We start from the raw sequence: 19,332 nt of genomic DNA on the forward strand, positions 1-19,332 counted from the left end.
CTGATCACGTGAGTTAAGCAGGTAATATGATGATGCTGATGTTCAGCATTCATCCACTCTATTGGGATTGCAACCTGCCAGCACAATTATTATAAATATCAAAGAACACCCAAGACAGATCCACAATAATCATTTTCTAGGAAAAGGATGATATGTCCCACTAACATGTAACTGACGCTAACTAGGTTTAATTGTGATTTTAATTTAATACTGGAAACATGCCGCAATTAAGAAAAGGTGTCTGTACAAAAAATCTATGTTTGTCAGAATGTAACTTTAAAGGACACATGGTCCACAATGGGTGTACAAAGTAAAACATTACAACAAATTGTGAATGATTACCAGACAGCTCCAGCTAAATCTCTTCAGAAGTATAAAGCAAGCCTGTCGATTTACAGGATTAGCAAATCCAAATAAACCCACTGCACATGAAGACAGGACCAAAATGATGTCTTGCATTGATTGAGCTATCTTTAAATATATATGTTTTAAAGTCCTCCCTCATACAGGCAGCTCCTAATACTTTCTCCCTAAATTAATTTGAGGATATATCGCACCGGTTGCACATGTACCATCGATTGATATCATTTTAAACAATTCCATAATTTCTGTTAGTAAAAAAGGTACATTAATGTGTAAAACTAACGGAGCTCTACTATATACAGTAGGCTGGTATGTAGGCTATCCCTGTAGTATTAGTAATGTGATCTGGGACGCAGCATTCATTTGGCTCCTGGATGACTTTTCTGTATTATTAATTCGACGAGTGGGCAGTAATGGATGTGCCTGTTTGTGTGCCTGTTTATACATAAGTCACGTGCAGTCTCAGGTGCCGCAGCCTGGATATTTAATGATACCCACAGAAATTACACATCTTAACACACTTTTCAAGCATTCCCACTGCCAGTTATTATGATTGGCATGTTTTTGGCAGGGGGATTAAAACTTTTAAAAACACCTTCGCCTGTACCCTGCAGGTTTGACTGATGAGTGATTCCTTCAATATAAACTTCAAAGACCATCAGTTTACTGTATGTTACTTTGGATTGCGCCACCATGCTAAGGTAGGGCACAGAACGTACAATATATACATAATCATGTTCTTGCATTATGTGTACAGAACGGTGCTTTGCGTCACTGATGTTTGACCATGTGTGCAGTTGACCTTTCAGAGTGCATCCATGCAGCGAGTTAAAATGGCAGAAACTCATCTGCGCATTAACAATCAGCTGCAAAATCTCCTGCATTAGGACGACTTTGCTGTTTCCTGTAATGAATAGAAACTAAAATCCTGACGTAGCCTTTGGGACAACAGTCTGCAGCTGGAGCTTAAAGGGGACTATCGGCAGTATCTCCCTTGCTATCCTGCTACTTTCCACACTTCCATAATGACATACCAACAAGCTGATTAGCCCCTCAGCGAATAAAGTTTGTTATATGTGAGTTACCTAAGAATCGGTTGACTGGTTGGCACAGATGGTGGTTCTTGCGGCGTGACGTGTTTACTCTGTTATTCCTTCTTTGTCTTAATTCACTGAACAATCCCCCACTATGCAACAACTGCAGTGGTTTTTTTCAACTACAGTTCCTTTTGTTAGTGTTTTTCAGGATATCATATTTCAAGCTTCCTGCCCTCTTTTTGTGCTGTTGTGTGTCACCGTTGTGCAGGTTTAGTCTGCTCACTGTACACAAGAGGATTATGTGCGTTTCCTTGCTTGTATCCCTGCTCTCACTCTAATCTGCTCCCCGACTTTCTGCTGCTCCCTCTCCCCTTCTCTGTGCTCGGCCCGTTGTTGCCATGCCACCACATCACACTGTAATCGTATGAGGCTTGATGGCCACCGTGATAAGAGTCTGCAGGCTGCGGGGAGACAGTTTGTTCACTGGCTGCAAGCTTCTGCTTTCACACCGTGATTATGACACTAAATGAGCCATAATATAATGATGAAAGGAGATTTAGCTTTCTTCAGATTAATAATTCAGACACGCAGTTGCTGTTGAACTTGTTATTTACCTCAGCTGCAGACCTTGATTGAGAGAAGCTTATTTTTGACAAATAATTTTTTAAAACTATTAGATTACATTTCCCTATTTGCCAGATCTGCTCTAATTTTATTTTGCTGTTGATGATGCTTGCTGGTAATAGAAATTCATCACACCCATGTTTACCTGTTGTTGATATATTCAGTATATTATGCGTTTCACAAAACACTGTCAGGTCATAACTAACTAATTTGTTGCTTAATTTCCTTTCTCTAACAGCAGTAATGTTTTCATGGATTCATTTGTCTGTAATACTGTTAAGCCAGTGTCAGTGACAACACTTGTTAACCATATGTAAAGTTCCATTAACAGTAGGTGACTTTGACTGTAGTAGTAGTAGTAGTAGTAGTAGTAGTAGTAGTAGAAAATCTAGTAGTAGCTTAAAAGCAATTACAAAAGAAGTGTAAAGGAAAAACTATTGGAAAGAAATGATCATCAGTGTTTTCCACTGATCCTCCAACAATGGATATCTTATAGAAATTATGTTAAATGATTGAAGTCATTTGTTTACTTCCGGAACATTGGACATCACTACGTAACACTTGCGGTTTGATTGGCTAGCGCTTCAAAACATTGTATGTGTAATGCCGAAGGGGCGGGACATCTTTAAGCAGTTGACCAATCAGAGCAGACTAGTCTCTGGTTTCAGACAGAGGGTGAAAAGAGGTGCTGCAGCACAGGCAGTATGAGAAAAATAAAGATATTTTTGAACATAAAGCATGGAGACATGTCAGAGTAGAGGCACAAAATACCAATATGAACTTGAAAATTAGTATAATGGGATCCTTTAAATTAAATCAATGTTTACTTGGTGTTGAATGGGACACAGCTTCCATTTCTTCTTCAATTATGACTCATCCATTCATCGAACACTGCATCCAACCTATAATGACTTTATTACTATTTATACTACATCACATCATTTCATTAGAGGCAGCCCTGCATCTCCTAGCTTCAAAAGACATGTGCTAATGACAAATTAAAGGGAATCACTTGTTTTTTGTAATAGTACAAACAGTGAATGACAATATTCTTATTACTTGAATACTATCTGTAATTTGTGACTCTACAGAACCACTAAATGGCTACTCAGTTTCTAATCAATGCAGCCAAAATGTTCAATCAAAGTCAACAGCAGTAAAACCAAGCAATTACATATTTCAGATAAACGTGGTAGGTTTTTTCAGCCCAAAACAAATGAATTCTTTCTGCAAACAGTAACATTTATCAGAAATATCAGAAAAATCAATATTTCTCGCAGGGTGTTTGTTATTTGGAGATTTTGTATGTTTTTGTGTGTTTAGTTTTCCACAGATCAACATTTTGAAGTCAGCTGCAAAATAAAAATGAATGACCTTGTTAAGATTTTATTACTGGTAAACCTTACTACAGTATGTATGGCTTGTTAGTTAGTCAGTTCTAGATTTAGCTTGTTCACGTAAAGATGCTACCAGATGGGCGTTATTATACTGTATCTGGCTTACTTCCTGGTTGGATGATAATCTTGATGAACCAGCCAGAAATACAGAAAAAGGAAAGCAATTTTGAAAACAAGTCTACAAAAAATCACTGCAATTGAACAGCCTGCTAAACTAAACACAGTTTGTCATGAACAATTTGTGGCTTGGCTGCTGGCTGTGTTTAAAATGTGTTTAATGTGGGATTATCCTGTTGTCATAATTACAACTGAACGACCATCAGGCCTCTGGTAGCGGGTTGTGTTGCGTAGCAGGACAGAGGGCTGAAAATCTGGCCGCTACAATTTCATCCATTGTTGAAGCTTGATTAAGATCAGCCACAAAGCCTGTAAAAACCTGTTGGTGTTTCTGGAGCCTGGCTAAGCTAGTTGGATAGTCTTGTTGTTTGGACTATTTTCAAATTTCCAGAAGATACCTTATGTTGTCTTTTAGTTCATTGAGCATAATTTGTGTCTTTTTGCACTTTGTTCCTCATGTTAATGCATTTTACATGAGTGCCTGTGGCTTCAGTTAAAATTTGATGTTATTTTTTTGCTTCTGCAGTTGCAGAGTTACATCAGACAAGCAGCGCGTCTGCATGAGGACTCACTGTTGTGCCTCATGCTCCGAGTCTCGTCTGGCAGTGCTGTGTTGTGCAAGGCAGGGCCGGGCTTGGCACTGTGCGCGGGGGACAGATGGTGTTACATGTGATTTAGTTGGAGGTCCAGCACCATAGCCCAGCCGGGACCGTGGCAGCTGACGAGCCTGGCCCGGGCCCCTGGGTGGTACTCCCAAAAGTGCCGGCAACAGGATGGGGCCACCCAGGTGTCAAACCAGACGGTCAGACGCCCGCTCCCTCTATCCACCACCACAGCCAGCTGTTTCACCTCTGTTGCTGCCGAACATCAGGCGGGCATTACACAACAGGCCTGAAATCATGTTCAACCGGAACATAATAAAACCACAATAATTCTCTGCCATTCACATAATAGCAGTATGTACCAGATACTGTAAAATGAAGTATTGCAGCAGACAGCTTCAGCTCAGAGGCTTGTGTGTGTGTGTGTGTGTGTGTGTGTGTGTGTGTGTGTGTGTGTGTGTGTGTGTGTGTGTGTGTGTGGGTGTGTGTGCGTGTGCGTGTGTGTGTGTGTGTGTGTGCGGTGTGTGTGTGTGTGTGTGTGTGTGTGTGTGTGTGTGTGTGTGTGTGTGTGTGTGTGTGTGTGTGTGTGTGTGTGTGGGTGTGTGTGTGTGTGTGTGGGTGGTTCTACCAAATATGCTTTTTAATTGCGTCCACAATTTTGTGTGCCAGCATATTACACAGGACATGTTTGATGGATGGAGACAGGCTCAAGCCAAACTGCATGGTTTTGTAGCTGCTCATGTTATTCACAATGCCCTTGTTGATGAAGTTATCATGGCGGTGCTCTAATCCCAACCACCTCTGTGAGACAGCCGCACGGCTTACCAGGAAATGCATCAAGTCATCATAGATCAAGTCACACTGTCATGGATGGCATTGAAGAAGTAACAAGGGCAAGCGATCGAGTGCCTCGATGCCGTGGCAACAGCTGAAAAATGCATTTATTTTAGCCAAGCTCCGCGACTTTGGGCTGGCTGGGTCTGATGCACTCCGTGGTTAGTCAGCACTCCTGCCGCTCTGCCAGCTCAGCTTTTATTCCATGCCCTGAAAATTGAGTTTTGCTGGGCCTGTAATGTACTCAAAACTACATCTGCGACTGACTGATAAATCTACGCTTTGTCACACCCGAGGGATGACTGTGAAAGTGAAAATTCACCATGCCATGTGCCGTGTCGAGAGGAAGGTCACTTTACATTTGCTCTAGCTCACCGAGGAACCTCTGCTCTGGGTGAACTCAAAATGACCATTCTGTCTCAGATTGGGTAATTTCTTTTTTTTGTTCAGGAACATGACAGATTCCTGGAGTGTTTGTTTCACTGCGTTGTCTTCTGCTGCCTCACTACACTAAGGAAAAAACACTGCTCCGCTTGCGATGTGTTAACAATATCTATTATTTGCTGAGAGAATGGCTTTGTGTCCACAGAGCAGTAGTTGTGTATATGTTGCGTATATAAAGGTGTCTTGATAAATAGCACAAGATGACAGATCTTTATTGCAGAGCAGCAGTCGGGGTATGACACTCCAAAGACCAATTTCAGACTGTTAACAAGACTTGGACCAGAAATACCTCACAGCAAAAATGTCATATACCTCCCATTCCACGCCCCCCTACCTCTCCCTCTCAGCTCTCCTGTGGACTTTCAACGAATTGTAGTTCTTCTCTTTCAATTTTCCGACCGTGTTGCGTCGTTCCACAATGTGCTGCCCCGAGGGGAATCACGGGGAGGCAGGAGCAGTGGCCCAGGCCAGGTCCGCAGAGAGCTGATAACCTTTCAGTGTTGCTATAGCACACTGTGTAAAGAACAATCAGTGCTTATCAGCATCGACTACAGGCGAATGCTAATTCAATGTCATGCAGACAGACTGCAGACTCTGCAGAGGGAGAATGAGAGCAGCGCTGGCTTTCACTCTGACATCCGGATTCCTCCAGAAGACAAACAAGCTTAAGAAAACTGAAAAATGTTGGCTTTTTATTGCCTTTCCAATCTATGATCCACCTCTACATATAGAACTGTTACTGATGTATGCTATAATAATTTGTGCACTAGAATTAACTGGATCAAAAACTGTTTTGTTTTGTTTAATTTGACACAAAAAAATGAGTAGGAATACACATTAAAAAAACCTCATTTTATTTGGGCTCATATCTGAATCTTTAAATTGAAATATATGTTGTTTCATTATTATAATTATTTGTTAACACCACACATTTCTGTTATTGTCACATGGATGTGGTTTATGGTATTTGGGGCAGCTGTTGTATTTTCGGGGTTTGTGGAATGACGATCGGGTTGAGCTAAGTCAAATAAAACAAAAATCCTCAAAAAATAGGTAAATGTTCTTTACCTGTTCTCTCCAGACGTTATATAGTCTGACATTTATTCTTCTTAAAAAGTGTGCAACCTATATTTATAAAATAAATTGTTATTATCCAATACTCTGGCAAATGTATAATTTGTTTAACATTGAAAATAGAAATACATGATCATTAGCAAACAAATGTACATTTCATGCAATCGTGAGTACAAATTCATTGCAATAACAATAACAGAAAAACACTTCTAAAACCTATTCCTAATAAGGTGTCTCTGACTAACAGCAGTTGTTGCTAACCAACAATGAACCTGCACCTTCGTTACTCCTGCTATGTAACTCTATTGACCTTAAAAGCTTCAAGAGGAGAGATGCTCAAGATTCTTTTGAAACGCTGCATAATATGTGTGGCCTTGACGGTGAAAGGCAGCATCCGACTACTTGAAAAGCATGCAGGTAAACTATTTGTCACGCCGTCCATTCAGTGGAGCATGGACAACAAACTGTTATTTGCTGCTTAATGAAATAAAATCAAGCATTGTCTTGAAAAAGGGTTCACCTCACTTTCAACCTTAAACCTTTTACATAGACTCGCCTGAACAAAAGCCTTTTTTTTAAGGGGAAAATTGCAGTAAAAAGTCAAAAGGAAAGAAATGACTATCTTTCTGTGCAGCTGCAGTGAAAACTAGCATTATGAGAGAGTAATTTATGGACCGCCAGCTGGTCTGTAAAGGTTACAACTACAGGCAATTCCGACACAGTGGTTAAACAAGAGTCTAATTAAAAGTCTACAGGCTTGTAGATCCCAACATATAAAGATGCTTTTCGGTCTGGTGAGCATAAAATGGACAGTTTTGTTGTATGTGCCAGAAAATGTTGACATTTCGAAGTCTCTCTATGGATCTGTGAATCTGTCGGTCTAATTTGCCCTGTTGTCTTTCGCCCTCTCAGCGCGAATCGTGCGGAGCCGTCAGTGGTGTGAGATGGCTCCCTGCCTGGAGGGGGAGGTCTGCAGCCTCCTGTTCAACCGATCCGGCTGGACCTGCACCAGAGGCAGCGGTCGCATCAAGACTGTCACGGTAATTTACAATACATGACATTAATATAGGCCATATGCACTTAACAGCATCACGTTGGCGGTTCAGCATGGGTAAACCCCCCCCCCCCCCCACCATGAGCTGAAGGAAGTGTGGCAGCAGGTTTCAACGACTCTCAAAAGTGTAGAAATGTCTCCCTAAAGATTCGCTACTACAATACTACTAATTACCATCCACAAATGAATCTTGTGAAACCCTACTGGGTCAAACTAAAGGCCACCAAACTTCTGGGTATAACTTCTTCAGTACCACAAAGTGTTCTGAAAATATCCTTTAATAGGTTTAACCAACATTTTACTGTCTTTTCTCTGCTGAAAAGCTGCGCTACCAATTTATCATTGACAAAATCCATACCAAATCGTTGTGGTTACCAAACTTCATCTTCATATTCAGCTTTAATATCATGAAATATATTTGAGTAACCCTGACTAATATTGGCCAAGCTAACGGTAATGGACCTCCGCCAATGCCCTTTTACATTAGTGTAAAATAATTTGGGTACTCTGGTTTTTGATACATTTTTTTAAAACAAAATTTGATGGGATATTATTGGCCATGTTTAACCCTCCCACCACATTTCAAGGTGGTTTAACTATTTTTTCCGTTGTCCTGACAAACATATGAACCAACAAACCACACAGAAAACATAACCTTATTGGCGGAGGATCAATTGCAGTATCTCATCCCAAACTAAAAACTATTTATTTGAACACTTTCCTTGCAGAACCTCTCTAGATTTGAGCCGAGTCACATCCAATACAGCTTGAACCCCAGTTATTGCTAATGGAGATCATATAAACAAGCTGAAAGGTATTCAGAGGGTGCAGACCTCCGCAAAGGCCAAATGTCCAATCTTGCAATGTAAACAAAAGGGAAAAATGATGTGTGTGTCTGACCTGTGATCCATAATACTAAGTGAAATACAGAAATAACAGTAGCTTCTTGGCCTAAGTAACAAGCCGTAACTAGGCACCATGTTTGAGCAGTTTAACCAAAAGGAGTTCAGCCACTGTTTCTTGTCCCCTTTAATTCCATGTTTATTCACCCAACAAAACCAACGTGTGTAGTCAATTATCAGAGGTTTTACCTGAAACGTACTTTAATACTAACACTGACAAATTGTGGTTTCAAATATGAATTAATGATGATTCAATAATTTGTTCAAACAAGAGATTACACGTTTGAAATATCAGTGTCGTGCTGAGAACAAAAAGAGCCCATGACCTCTCCCTGACTTTGTGCAAGATATAAGTGAATACAAAGCATGTTACATTTTTAAAGCCCTCAATATGGTGTCATCTGGTCCTCTTTGGGCTCCTCTCCACTCACAATGCAACATGCATTCATTGCCTCAGAGCTGTCAATGCTGCAGTGCTGACTGAGGCTTTGCTCTGTGATTAACTCTTACACGATTCACAATAAGCACAAAGCCAGCCACTCTTATCACTCTGACTGAAGGTTAACATGATCTGTTTGTCTTTTGTGCCTTTTATAAAGAAATAACCATTATGACTGTTCGAAATCTGTGTGAGAAAAAACAGGTCTGAATGTAACATCCTGAAAGTTTTCTGCATGCTAGTTTTCTCACTAGGTGACCATCATCCTCCGATTACCTAACATACTGTATGTTTGCAATGCCCGCTAATCCCAAATATAGTCTCTTAAAGTTGCGTTATCCCTAAAAAGTGCAATGTGTATGATTTTGCCCTAATTGCACTTTTAAAGAGTAAAGAACTATGTTTCTATTGTTTCACAGAGAAAGCTACTATAATGATCATGCTAACCAGCTAGCCCCGATCCATCCTCTCTTGAAATGCCACTTTTTCCTCAAGATGAAATAGTAAGCAGCAGATTCCCTGACAGGTCATCAATAATAAATCCGTGGTCTCTGTACGGTTTGACATATTGTTTGATTTTTGGACTAAATTCCGACACCTATCCACATGTTACACCAGACAAAGTTGCATGTCATTTTCTCCAATTTGGATTCAGTCCAACCCACAGCTTGCTTATGTTCACTATAGGCCAAAGACACAATTAACTGATAAGAAATGATGTTATTATTAAGCGATTAGCATTTTAAGGACCATTTAGATTGTATGGACCCAGTAGTACAGCTGCCCTCTATTTCTTTGGAGCAGGTGCCTGGGCACTACACATTGCTCCTTTAACTGGCTCCACTAGTATTTGTATGTATACAGTATGTTTCCGTTCAGCAGTCGCCCGCCTATCCCGATTCCGGTCTAAACTCCTGTCCATTGAGGGATGTAATTTGCAGAGACAGGGAGAGTGAAACAGCACAATACAGCATGTTGATGTCAGCAAGAGATGACAGGACGGACCGAGCAGGAGAAACTGCTGTCCTCATCGTCAGGTACACAAGTCCAAAGGTCAAGCAGTGACTGGATCTTTTGATTTTCCTCTCTTTCTTTTATCTCCCTCACTTGCTGATCTCTCTCTCATCCCTCTCCCCTGCTCTCCTCTGTCCAGCAGCCCTGGGAAGCTGCATCACATTTCATGCACGCATTCCCCATCGTGCTTTAATCTTCCCTGACAGCACGCTTGGGTTGGTGTTTTGCCTTTGTACATACATTAACAAAAACAAATGCAGATTACGTGTTCCGATGCATATTCTTAATTAGCTGTTGCAGTGGAGAGTTTTATTGCAGGAGTGATGCTGGAAAAGGAGGGATAGGGAGGATTTGGCAGCAGAAGAGAGCAGGGATCCAAAGGTATTTGGTTGTAAGACTTGAAATGGGAGGAAAGCCCACTCTGGAAGATAAATGAAAATGAGAAATCTATAAAATGTATTGATCAGAGTTCAGCGTGGCGAGAAGAGAGGGATCGGGATAGAGGGCCAGGCTGAATCTCGGACACTGGCCAACCTCTCCTTCCACATCAGTGTGTGTGCAAGTAACTGAGCATAGGGAGTTTTAATTGTCAAAGAATTCCCCTCACATGTTCATAATCATATTATATAGGAGCACTCTGTGTGATAATATGTGTCTGTGAAAGCTGATAGTGACTGTACTCATTATTCATGCAGCCGTGCATAGGATTTACGTAGGTGGAGTTAGACGCTGAAATAAACTGACAAAATGTACCTGATGGTGGCAGACCAGGCATCTATTATATAATGTTATGCTGTTAATGTCATTAAACATAGGATTCCATAGCTTATTATCAAATATAAATCCAGTATTAAATGATGGCTTATCAAATCTATTTAACGGAATACCCACCCACAAAATGATCATTCTTTTTGGTGTTGATGTTCTGGCCCCTGCTTACCTAAATTCATCATTCATCAATATATCTCTATATTTGTATCTTCTTTAACTGTGGAGGCAGGCAATAACGTGTTCTACTGTAATTCAAGGTAACATGAGTTGAGTAACTGATATACAAATGATAATTTTGTGGTTTAACTTCAGCTTTCAACAATTGTGAGGTAACTAAACATAAAAATATACTAATTGAAGTTTTTCAGTTTTTACTGGCAGCTTAATTAATGCTCACAACCTACAGGTCTAACCTGACAATGAAATGTTGATCACATGAAAAAAATGGATGTCACCTACTCATGTTAATAGCTTATCTTTCACAAGCTAATTTAGATGTATATATATATATATATATGAATGTTGGGATGAAAACAGTAGACATCAAGTTAAAAGAAATTCAGACTTTGATAACATCTGAACATATTGTTTATTATATTAACAAGAGAGATGGAAATATTTGCTTTTACATTTTAAACAGCATTTCATAATCTAGCAGCCAAGGTTTTATACTGTATGTATCTTACAGTGTATGCTGTTTCTGTGCTGCTAGACTCAAATATTCTGCTCATTTTCAGGTTTGAGCCTCTACTGTGACATGTCTCCATGCTTTAATGTTAAAAAAGGTCTTTATTTTTCTCATAGTGCCTGTGCTGCAGCATCTCTTTTCACCCTCTGTCTGAAACCAGAGCCCAGTCTGTTCTGCTTGGTTAGCTGGCAGGCTCTGTTGTGATTGGTCTACCGCTTTGAGAAGTCCTGCCCCGTAGACTTTCTGTTACAATGTGTTTGAGCACTAGGCAATAGAAGTGTGAGTGTTAGGCCGTGGCTACACTGGATGCGTAACTGAAGCGCGGCGCATGTTGAGCGCACGTTGAGCGCACGTTGAGCGCACGTTGAGCGCACGTTGAGCGCATGTTGCAACAATAGATTCCATTGGAATCAATGAAAGTGGCTACACCAGACGTGAGAGCAGCACGCAAGTGCTCCGCAAGCGCCGCGCAGATTTGCTAAAATAGACCAGTCTTCTATTTATATTTTTTTGCGCGGGGTGTGCGCGACCCTTTTTACAGAGAAATGGGTCATAACATATGTCTGTGTGTTTTTTTTATTCAACTACCGGTATAGAGGAAATGAATAAATGTTCCTTTCACCGGAGACTCTGATAGACAAGTTGCCATGGAGATATCTTTTGTCGTCAAAATTCATTAGCCAAATTATTCAGCCTACAGATAAGATAACGACAGACGATCGATGGATGAAACACAAACTCGGTGTTGCAGTTTCACTGTTGTCGTGCTGGATCCAAAAACTGAAGACAACGAAAGTCTTGTTTTGCCTGTACGTTGCGCAGAACGTGCGCTGTATGTGCGCTGCAGCCAGTAAAATGATACATTCTGCAGAACGTGCGCCCAACATGCGCTGCGCTTCAGTTGCGCGTCCAGTGTAGCCACGGCGTTACAGTGTGATGTCACTATGTTATGAAAGTAAACAAAGGAATCCAATGGATGCGTTTTAGGAAGGGGGGCTGTGTGGGAGAGAAAAAACTCCCTCTGGAGGGAACTTCGGGATTTTACATTTACATGCACATAAACTTATATAACACACTACAGGAAAGGGAAAACCCCCAAAAGCATAATTGGGGATTTTTAAAACTGACCCATACGTCTTGAAACAACTAGTTTGCATAAAATTTGCTTTGAATATTCACACTCCTTTTTAGGTGAATAGTTGTTGTTGTTGTTGACCCCCCATCTAGTGACCTTTTTGGTCTAAAATGTTAATAGGAAATGTAAAAATGTAAAAGGCAGGCTGCCATGACATTTAGTGCCAAGTGCAGTTTGTTCTCCTCAGTAGAGAAACTCTCTGCATTTCAGACTCTCTGTGATCCACCCTCAGGCCATAAACACAAACTTTGCACACCAGGAATCTTAACTATCGAATAGGCAGATTTCCATGATTTTGATGAAGCACAGACATGCTAGCAATGGGATAAACTCCTCTGATTTAAACAACCCCATGACCTTTTTTCAATCATCACAGACTATATTCTTTGAGGCCAACTTGCTGTGAGAATTAGTAAGTCAAATCAGTAAGTTGTTGAGTTTGTTCAACGAATGCATTGATCAATTATTGCTGCTGACTGACTTTCAACCCTTAAAAAAAACAACCTTCTCATTGCCGCATCACTGTACATGTTAGTTCTCTGACTATCTCTCTCTCTCTCGCTCTCTCTCTCTCTCTCACACACACACACACCCACACACACACACACACACACACACACACACACACACACACACACACACGCACACACACACAATTAAATTATGGAGGAAAAAAATGGTTCACTTTTCATTTTCCCGATGTGAACCGTAAAATAACTGCACCAATTTGTCTTTCAACTCTGCTGTTTTTGTAATGTAGTTCTGTAATGCAGATTAAACATTCTTCATTGCACTGCTTTCAGACATCCACTCAGCTCATATGCCTCACTGGTCAAGGCGTTTTACTAACTTCACATTGGTGCTTTCCGTGCTAATACAATTCAAACGCAATATTCACTCTCACTTCTTCTCTAAGATACTTTGAAGGTCTTAGGGCGCATGTGTATATCGTAAAAGATTTCAATACAGAAACATTGAACATATTTCAATCTGTATTTATAAAATTAGACTGTAGATTAGATTGATATGTTCACATTATGATCGATAGTCTAATAATTGCAATATTAAGTGAAGAGTACATGATGACTTGTTCAGGACTTGAAAAAGATCGGGGCTTGGACTTGGACTCGACTTGCCCTTCTCTGTCTTTACCTGGGACTTGACTTGGACTTGACTGCTAAGACTTGGGACTGACTTGTGACTTGCCAAACAGTGACTTGGTCCCACCTCTGGTCAGAAGGCCTCCAAATTGTCATATATGGCTAACTTTGCGACTGAAACTTTAACAAAATAGTGTTTAATTGCCTTCAAAGCACTCTTCAAACTATATTAAATCCAAGATATGTATAATAAACTCCGTGGTTTGACTTAAGGTGGATTGTGTTTAATGGACAAAAGGCAATTTTATTGAAAGTGAATAATGGCCATTAAAACGGCATGAAACTGAAACTCAAAGCAGAATATTTAATATTTATGTAAAAAAAAAAAATGTTTCCAGTCAGTTAGTGCATTCCAACTTTGAAGGAAAAAAAATCATATAAATCAGATGATGAATAATAAATGAACTTACCGTTCTAGAAAAGATATGCTGTAGATGGGAATGAAAGTGGAATGAATAAGCATACGTATATAAATTAAAATGTGATACATTTAGCATGACTCTGCAGGTGAGTATATGATAAAATGAAACCAGTTTTCTGAAATGGCATGTTTAAATATGCAAATCTAATCTCTAATGACCACTTTTTGTGGATTTAGGAGATATCTAGAGTGGTCAATAGGAAAAGTTCAAATCCTAACACTAACACATTTATTTTTATTTTGTCTCTCTTCTAGAGGTGGATATTGTTAAATGATTGATTAAACCATTATAATGCAAAGAAAAATGCCAATTAAAACAGCCTAAAACTAAGAAATTAAAGCTGGTGGTTAGAGTGACAGAATGTTAGTTATTCATTTCCACATTTCTAATGATAAAATGTCATTTAAATCAGGATATGAACGATAAATGTTGATTACTTAAGTTAAGACTAAAGACGAATAAATACTTTTTGTTTTACAAGCCTTCTTGAAAAGGAAGGTACTAAGTTTGGGTGAATGTAGGAGAAATCTTTTGATTTATGTCAATGGCAAAGAACACTAAATAACAATAATCCCTAATTTGTCATTTGGTTGTTTTTTCTTGATTAATCTGAAAAAGGTACTAAAAAAGATGTTTACAAAGTTAGTATGTGGAATAGCTTAAACTCTGTAAAATGACCAGTGCATTAAAAACATTGATGTTTTTGCCTGCAGTGGCTTCCTTGCAGAATATTATAACACATTTCTTAATAGAAACACCAACCATCTACCAATCTCACTGCACACTGCACACATAAATCCACTGTAGTCCTTTTCCCATGCACCTGCAACTCTTTCTAAACACAGCCGCCTCCTACTGTGTGTGTGCAGCTCACGGTGGCACTGCCAGGTCACACACTCCAACCTAACCTGCTAATGGAGTTTGCATATGCAGCCCGTTCTCCGATGCCAGCTAGCCATTAATATGAATCACTCTCTTGAGGCCCCCCCAAACAAGCGGGCAATTTGTCTTCACTAGTGAGCCGCTGAAAGGTCTACATATGATATTCTCCGAGGTGGAAAGCGCAATTCGGGAGGGGCGGGGTGTTATGAGGTTGGTTTCATACACTTGACAGAAGGGGGTGTGGATGTGAATTTTCAGGTTACCAAAGAGCACAGTTGGATGTTGGTGTGTGTGTGTGTGTGTGTGTGTGTGTGTGTGTGTGTGTGTGTGTGTGTGTGTGTGTGTGTGTGTGTCAATATACGGTGGGTGGAAATGGTCGTCAGGTGGAAAATTGACAAGACAGACAGACTGAATTCGGGGCAGCAAAATGGGTTTTTCTCCTTTCAGGCGAGCAAGAGGCTTGCTGGATTGCATCACTTGCTTCCTACTTGGTGAAAGCTCTGTCGAGAGCACTTCTGAGCTCTATTATCAGCCTTTGTTAATCAAGTAGAGGGCTCAAATTGAAACTGTGTATAGAAATCCTTCAACAGTGCGAGTAGGACAGAGTTTTCTCTGGGTTTCAAATGTACTTCATAAGTTAGCTAGAGTGAGCTTTTTTTTTAGAAGTATAAGCACTTGATTTGATTATATTCAGACTGCGGTTTCATATGCGCTCCATCCTTCAGACAATACTCGACGGTTGCAGCCAGGAAAGAAATCTGCCTACTCCCACACAACAAATGCTCAGCTAGTGTGTGGCCTGGAGAGAGAAAACAGAACAGTTTTTGAGGAGAGTTGTGAAATAACAAACACAGACACAGATGTATACACACATCGGACCCTGTAGGTCAGAAAGACTTCATTTATTTATTTATTGCTCTGGTGGCCTTCCTCCAGCTATGTGGTCTTTGTTAAAGCATCAGCCAGGGTGAAAAGCTAGTGGTGTGTGTAGTCCTGCCAGTGCTGCTGTAAACATGAAGACATCACAACCAGTTAGCTCTGCAGGCCATTTGAAAGGATGCCATATGACACAAAATTTAGATTTGTAAAAAAAAAAGATGATGTTTAAGCAGCACCTTGTATGAGACATAGAGACAAGTGGATAGATAATGTGAAGCAAGCAAAAAGAACATCTGATTTGGCATGTTTCTGTTTTGTTTGACTTGTTCTGCCTCTAAAGACATGGGTTTTGTGTATTGATGTAAAGACAGTGAATAAAAGCTAAATAAAAGAAAGACATTGAATTGTGAAGCAGAAGAGCAGAACAAACTGAAAGCGTTAATTTCTGACACCAAGTCAACACAAATGTTCCTGTCCCATTATGAAGGAGTTATGAAATGTTTCTCACCTCTTTCATAAGAGGTGAGAAAGCTGCACAGTGTGGTTATGTAACTTTCACTAGCACCTTCGTTATAAAGGCTTCAATGTCTACGACAAACAAGCAGGCCAGCCAAGTCATGTGTCGCCATGGTCACTGCCGTGCTGGCAACCCATCTGACCAGAGACAGACTTCTAATGAGCTTGCTCCTCAAAGGCTACACACTTGCAGACTCTGTTGGCAACACAACTAAGTGTGTGTGTGCGTCTGTGTGTGCGAGTTGGGCAGCGCAGAAGACGGTTTTTGGTTGGCTTGGAATCATTAGTGTAAATGATGTATCTGCACTGTCTCTACTAAAAATGATGCGGACACTCTAGCAATTCTTATACATATTGCTCATATGCTGCTGATGCAACACAAGCTGTTTACACAAAATACAATATAAGTGAACCACAAACAGAGAGCCTTTGCTATACTGAAATATGAACTTAGCTGCTCTGTTTCTGTAAAACATACTCAAATGTTATATGAATCCACTACAAGTGATTCATACAGGCCTCACGCGTGCATGGGCAGTTCTTGGAGGAGGCTATCCGGGGCTCGGGCCCCTTTAACACTGAGCTGGGATCACTCTCTTGCACCCCTCCAAAATAAGAAACTATGATAATACCATTTTTGATTGAAAGTTTGTGCTGTAACTTGAGCCAAAGATAATGTGTCACATTAAACATGCCCCTCACATTAAATTACTCTTTTTACAGAATTCTAACAAATCTACCATTATCTAACCAGCTCACCCCACTAACAATATATAATGACAATATTATTCAAGAGGTCCCTCAGTGCCTTTCTGGCTTTCAGCATAATTTACATTTGCATTAGCCTGTATGTGATTTTGCTCTTATCTTTTATGAGTACAATGTATGTTGTTAGGTTATGTAAACTGTTTTTTGTTCTTACAGCTGTTTAACAGATACAAGAGCTGCTTTCTGAACCTCTTTACATGTACAGTATATTCTCACTGGGATGCCATCTTTAGATGAAGGGGGTCCATGATAATGGAATCCCTCTCATTTGACAATGTGACCAGCAGCATTCATAAAGACTAGAAAGAAATCCTACCAATTGACGGGGAGTAGATGTTCTTGAATAGAAATGTTCAAACAGTAAAAATCTGCCCTTAGTTAAAGAAAGTGTTCAAATGGTTTTATTTCAAACACATAAGGAAAATATAAGTAAGGAAATTGGAGCCGAAATTAGAGAAATGTTTGCATCTCCAACACGAATTTGGAAGCCAGAGCAATTTCAAATATTAGATATGCATGTTGTGCAGTGTCCTTCAGTGCTCTGCTGGCTTTCAGACTCTTTTATAAATGAAATGATTTAATTCTGCACACCAGCAAGTAAATTCTTACTTTATAATTCCTATTTCATCAGTGTTGGGTTAAAAGAAATTCAAGCCAAGAGCGAGAGATGCACATCTACAATTAACTGAGAATACTATTTTTAGTTCCTTCTTAATGTAATGACTTGAATGCACCACCATTCTGTCTGATACATACATCAAACAAAAGAGCACAAGTCCAGCCTTTATGTTGTACTGGCTCACCTCCAGGCTTTCACTCACTGTTGGTACTCCTGTCATATTGCATGTGACAGCCTCTCTCCGGGTCCGCAGGGATAACATATTGTAGCTTCGCCTTTGGATGTACATTTATCAAATGACTGACGTTCGAACAAAACGCGAGCCCGGAAGAACACAGAGGTTACGTCTGATAAGCAAATGTACTCCTTTATTTCGGTTTCATTTACAGGTCCTCTATTTATGAAGCGGAAAAAAGAGGGATGCACTCGTTTGGTTTCAGCTCATGTGTTTGTAAGATGCTGGGGTGCGATCATCCGTCTTTGGGTGATAGCTTGTAGACTGATGCGGAAAATGTATTGAAAGATAAAGATGTTGGGAAAGAGGAAAAATCCAGCTTCCCCTGTTTGCTTTGGTGTTATCATACAGTAGGTGTTACATGCATGGAGCCTTGTGATTGCATTAACAGTAGCTACCTCTCTTGTTCATTCACCGAAAATAAAAAGCAACAGTGTTTTTGTTTCCTGCCATCCTCTATTAAAAATACTTTTTTTCTGCTTGCATTCCTCCACCTGTTTTCCCTCTGCGTCTAAGACCCAGTGAACGCGGTACTGTCTGCTGTCACTTTCCCCCGCTCCCTTTTTTGAAGTTCTGTCATTGGCAGGCTTTGAACTGCCATGTGAGTTTTACCCCGCACAATGCTCGTCTCCAGAGCTTCGCCTGGTGTGAAATTGTCAGAGCCATAGGCCACATTTCAACACAGGGTTCTTGTACCCTGTATAATGCAGGAAGCCTGTCAATGGACTGGACACATTCGAGCATGCTCAACATCATCCCTTTCCGTAATTGTTTGGTGCTGCTACCTTCAATCCATCCAGCCACAATCGGCCTTTTCTTGTCCCATTTATGATTCTGTTGTACCTAAAAACATATGTATCCAGCAATATAAAGCCAAATATAATTGTATGCTAATATTATAATACATAATAATATGCTCTGCATAATGAGCATTGCATTTTGTATATTGATTTGCATTTTGCTGATAACAGTTTAATTTAAAATGACAATAACAGGGATTTTGTATGTTTTTAGCTTGAAATCATTTACACTTTACATTACAGCTAACCATTTGACAAACCATCCCAATGTTTATTTTATTCAAATTTGATTGTTGTTGTTTTTTCTTCATTCGAGGCATCTTTTACATTCTTTTACTTTCTGTCGGTATGAAAATCAACATGCAGTACTTTGTTTCAAAGTTAAGATGTTTTTTAGGGTAGCTAAATGATGATATTTGGAATTAGTCTGCACTTAAAATGCATCATCATGCAGCAGCAACAGTAGCATTTGCAGACAAATGTTGTTTTTTAAGAGCCAGCTTGTTATATTCAAACCGCACAGACATGATTGCAAACTAATGTTTGTCTGGAACAA

At 40.0% G+C, this 19,332-nt stretch overlaps 1 protein-coding gene across 2 annotated transcripts in view; it reads left to right on the top strand.

Moving 5' to 3' along the window:
- Positions 1-19,332, top strand: part of tafa5l (TAFA chemokine like family member 5, like) — a 47,882-nt gene that overhangs the window by 20,056 nt on the left and 8,494 nt on the right. For both annotated transcript variants that reach the window (XM_063911144.1, XM_063911227.1), the window contains one exon: positions 7,405-7,532. In XM_063911144.1, coding sequence (XP_063767214.1) covers positions 7,405-7,532 — 128 coding nt within the window. The remainder of the gene's footprint in view (positions 1-7,404; positions 7,533-19,332) is intronic.

The sequence above is a fragment of the Eleginops maclovinus genome, chromosome 1, assembly GCF_036324505.1.
Source record: "Eleginops maclovinus isolate JMC-PN-2008 ecotype Puerto Natales chromosome 1, JC_Emac_rtc_rv5, whole genome shotgun sequence".
In the NCBI taxonomy this organism is placed as follows: Eukaryota; Metazoa; Chordata; class Actinopteri; order Perciformes; family Eleginopidae; genus Eleginops; species Eleginops maclovinus.